The sequence below is a fragment of the Solea solea genome, chromosome 4 (genome assembly GCF_958295425.1).
Source record: "Solea solea chromosome 4, fSolSol10.1, whole genome shotgun sequence".
Lineage (NCBI taxonomy): Eukaryota > Metazoa > Chordata > Actinopteri > Pleuronectiformes > Soleidae > Solea > Solea solea.
The window spans coordinates 20,879,999-20,884,436 of record NC_081137.1 but is presented as its reverse complement, the minus strand read 5'-3'; the positions used below and the strand labels follow the sequence as shown (position 1 = coordinate 20,884,436).

At 41.2% G+C, this 4,438-nt stretch overlaps 1 protein-coding gene across 2 annotated transcripts; it reads left to right on the top strand.

Annotated features, from left to right (window-relative positions):
- Positions 1-280: 280 nt before the first annotated feature.
- LOC131457993 (putative fibroblast growth factor 1) lies at positions 281-3,366 on the top strand. 2 transcript variants are annotated; one of them, XM_058626575.1, is made up of 4 exons: positions 281-373; positions 1,751-1,943; positions 2,615-2,718; positions 2,792-3,366. In XM_058626575.1, the coding sequence occupies exons 2-4, from the start codon at positions 1,769-1,771 to the stop codon at positions 2,978-2,980; spliced, it is 468 nt and encodes a 155-aa protein (XP_058482558.1). In that variant the 5' UTR covers positions 281-373; positions 1,751-1,768; the 3' UTR covers positions 2,981-3,366. The 2 variants fall into 2 exon arrangements, with proteins under 2 accessions (XP_058482558.1, XP_058482557.1); XM_058626574.1 differs by lacking the exon at positions 281-373 and adding an exon at positions 1,440-1,654.
- The last annotated feature ends 1,072 nt before the right edge of the window (positions 3,367-4,438 follow it).

Genomic DNA, 4,438 nt, shown 5'->3' with positions numbered 1-4,438 from the left:
TTGAAGTGTTTGTATTGTGTTTCTCGTCAGTGTCTCCAGGAGGACACCGGTGTAAGAATGTGTCAGGACTCAGACATTTCCAGGGCCCTGGCTGGATCCCACGGCGTGGACACTTGCGTCACTCCGTCTCCCCGTGCAGTAATTCTGGTCTTGACGTTGGCCTGTTAAAAACGGCTGCTCTGACTTGTGTGCAAAGGGGGAGGTGGATGGAGAACGAGTATAGGCATACAGTACTTACTCTGCTCCTGAACGTCCAGCCTCCTCCTCCTCCTCCTCCTCCGCCTCCTTCTCCTCTCTGGTTCACACATGGAGCCCAGTTTAAAAAGAGGAGACGAGGAGGACGGGACATGTGCCGTCGCTGACTCTCTCACAGGTGAGTGATGAAAGATTCATGAATCGAGACAGTGATTATTGAGAATTAGACTGAACAAGGTGATACAGGGCTGAGCTGATTCACTGAAAGATGATGCAGATGCATGTTGATGCCAGTCTTTATTCACGGTTAAGTCCAGTGTGTCAGAATTAGGGAGAACTAAATGGTGAGACTGCAGATTATAACAACGCGGAGAAGGAGGACTTCTCCACTCATCCCTGCTTTTCCTACACACAGCAGGGTTCTACTGTGGCCTTTGCATATCAGAAAGGATGTTTTCTCTTCCATATGCCCGTACCAAATTGGTTAAAGGGCTTTTGTTAATTCTGCACCTTATGCATGGAACATGTTGCGGAAAGACTGTAAACGAACTGAATTTATTTCATTGAACGCTTTCAAATCCAAACTGAGAGTTCTGGAGGTTCTGATTGAATCTGAATTATTTCCCATTTGTTTTCTGCTTGTGTTTTAACTGTGTAAATTGGTAACTTTTTGAGTGTTTTGGACTGGAGGTTCTTAATCTCAATCAGGATTTTCCTGTTTAAATAAAGGTTAAATCCAAAAAAAATCAAAAATAGTGGCTTCCTTAAAACAAGGCCCTTGCTTATAGTAAACATAAAAGGCTAATTCAAGGCAATCATACTCATTCCTCCACATTTAAGATGCTATATTCTACTTTATGCCATCTTAAATCTCGCACACAGGAACTTTAAGAGTCAAACACAAGCCTCGTTTTACGATTATTATGATCCACAACAAGTTTAATCCACGTTGGACTGTACCCTCTACTTTTCCCCAAAACATCCTGACCTTTGCTCCCCTCCCACATCCACCCCTCCACCCCTCCACTGCCTCCTCCTAAACATATACACAGGGGTCAGTCTCTCCTCCCACGCATGTGATGTCATCCTAACAGTACATCTGTCCGAAGGTCTCTGCTGCGTAAATAACTTCCACGGCGTCCCGTATAATACAGCGTTCATCGTACCGGGAAAACAGGCCGTGAGTGGTCCAGGCCTCACATTCCTCTTGTGGCTTTGCACTGCTCCGTCTATCCCTCTCTAGGGTAGGGTAAAAAAGATCACAGAAACCTTTCCTGGCTGCGTCTGCTCGTTGCTGCACTCTGTTGCCCCGGGCTCGCTCGCTCCGATTCAAGGTGAAAGTTAAATACCGTCATCTGGAAATGGCTTTCGCAATCTGCTGTGATGTTCAGTCACAAAAACAAGTTCAGACATGTGTCGGGGCCCCATCTGGCCTCCATCCATGTCTGATTCTGTGGAAGTGAGTTATTCACTCTATATAAAGGAGATGGATGAAAACAGGGACGCAGAAGGAGGGGAGAAAGTGACTGAGTAACTGTCGTATGTGATAAAACAGGTGACACCAAACTGTGCAATGATGGAAGGAGACGGAGTTACAGTGCTGCCATTTGGACCGGCGTCGTCTCTGGATCTGTCCAGACAGGAGCATCGGACGCTGACCAGGCTCTACAGCCAGAACGGAGGATATCACCTGAGGATTTCAGCAGACGGAAGCGTGAGTGGTGGGAGGCAAGAAGATGATCCTTATGGTGAGGAAGAAATGTTTGCTTTTTATTACAGATTTAAGATAGAAGATGATGCTAAAGACAAATCCTGAACACAAAACACTATATATTCTAAGCAGTCAACATGCAAGAAAATGAGTCTTCTGAAGCAGTTCTGGCAAAGCTGGAAAAGTGACTTGCACTTGTAAGCTTTAGGGCCAACATTTTTTGGAACACTGTATATTAAAACATATTTACAGAGGCTCTAAGAATGTGCAAGAGTGCTTTATATTCTTTTTGTTCCCTGTACGACCTAGAGACAATCGTTTTATATAAACAAACCTGAGCATAAAGTACAACATTTTTAAGAAATCCTGCTCAAATGTGTGACATTTAGAAATATGTCACATTTCAAAGTTGGCTTTTCTTGTTTTTGTGAACAAAAATAAAATAAAAACAGAAGTATTTTGTGACTTAGTATTGCTACTGTTTATTTTTGAAAAATAGGCGATGTAGAATAAATCATAACTTTGACTCAACAACAAAAAAGCTGCAATATGTGACCTATAAACACACACTGCCAGGATGTCCATATAAGGAGTTGTGCATTATTCCCATATGAATGGCCTCACTTTATCCTTGGAAAGGCAACAGATAACAAACAAGCAAATGCTACAGTGTTCCATGTTGCACTGTGTCATGTTTCTGCGTTGCAGAAATCCTCAGACTTAAGGCCGTCAGTGTCGGCGTGGTCGTCATTAAGGGTGAGAAGGCGGAACGCTATCTTGCTATGAACAATAATGGACACCTGTATGGATCAGTGAGTATCTTTTCTTCAGACCTAAGCAATAACACAAATGCTTCCTCTCACGTTTCACTTTCTCCCGTCGCAGCCAGCGCTCACCGCCGAGTGCTTCTTCCTGGAGCGATACGAAGAGAACCACTACAACACGTACCGCTCTCAGAAGTACGACTGGCACGTCGCGCTCAAGAGGGACGGACGACCCAAAGCGGGCCCAGACACCAGCCAGGGTCAGAAGGCCATCTTTTTCCTGCCGAGGCCGGCGGCGGGTAACATGTAACATGTAACATGTAACAAACATGGACATGGACTCAGTATTAGTAATATTATACTGTATACACAGTATATATTCACGTAAACAGGATTATGCGCTGAGTATATGAGATGTACAGTATTTGTCATTCTTGATATTTACTTACATTAACTAACATTGAACATCAAAGTTAATATAAGATAATGGAAGAGCTGCTCTTGAACACAGTTCCTGTTGTTTCTGTTAAAAACAGGATCAATTAAATAATTTATAATATGCTGTATATATTTGATTTTGCCTCATGTTGTAATTATTATTTTTTCTTATATGTACAGAGTGATAACACATATTTTCACAAGAATAACACATTGTTTTTCAATGATTTTAAATTAAAAAATACATGTTTGTGTGTTTGTGATTATCTTTTATTCTTCTCCCCCCCAAAAAAGTCCATACATGGACTTAACATGTAGTCCATTGTTGGCCACAAGATGGCAGCATTGCCTCAGGTTCAGCTTTCATACTGATAGGCTTTGGTTTATTATCACTACAGGTTTTAGGCCCACCGCAAATCCCAGTAAAAATAAATCATAAGTTAAAGAAAAAAAAAAGCCAAACCACACAAACTGCCTCCAAGCATATGTTTGGCCATCTGTGTAGATTATATAAGGTTTGTAAGAGGAGACACATGTGAAGTATAGAGTAGGAAAAGTAAAATAAAATAAAACTTATACACACAACAAATTTAACGGCAGTTACCTAAGAACCCATGCTGCCATACCTGTAGTTTCTCTATGTTTAGTCATATTTTTAGTGTTTATACCTCTACAGGTTGCAAAATAAACTGTTTATGAGCAGTCATTTCACTGAGGGGCTGCAACATGTGATCTGTCAGCATCTGGTGTTTAAATTGGATACACTGTAGTGTTACATTCATGAAATCTTACATCTTTTAAATCTACCTGAACAATAAACTGGACTGGACTGGACCGTGCTGCTGCTGCTGCTGCTGCTGCTGCTGCTGCTGCTGCTGCTCTCTAAGGCAGAGGTCTGTATTTCTGTATGATTTTTGCACCATAAATACATTTATATTGTCAACTATTTATCGTTCCATATCAAAACGGACACTTTTATGTTTAAATGATGTGAACTATCATCATCAATATGATAGTTTCAATGTCTTTTTTTGCTCAAATAGATGGCGCTTTTTCCACTCAACCGGACCCTTACTGACCAAGCTAGAAGCCTGATACCTGCAGCCATGTCCACTTTAAACAAAAACAAAGCCATACACTGTATAATGTATGTTATATGTTGTTTTTTTACCGTCTGATCTTTTCATGTCCTATAACCAAATGTACAGAAACTGTGAAAACTAATTTCCCCAAGGAGACAATAAACTAACTAACTAACTAACTAACTAACTAACAATCCTGTAAATATTAAGCCCATTCTGTCTATATTCTGGTTACTGTTTTGTCTATT

Bases quoted from the DNA above. Each gene is read 5' to 3' on its own strand.
- LOC131457993 (XM_058626574.1), top strand. From the start codon at position 1,607: ATGTGTCGGGGCCCCATCTGGCCTCCATCCATGTCTGATTCTGTGGAA. The intron at 1,655-1,750 runs GTGAGTTATTCA...GTGATAAAACAG, and splicing joins CCATGTCTGATTCTGTGGAA to GTGACACCAAACTGTGCAAT. The intron at 2,719-2,791 runs GTGAGTATCTTT...CTCCCGTCGCAG, and splicing joins ATGGACACCTGTATGGATCA to CCAGCGCTCACCGCCGAGTG.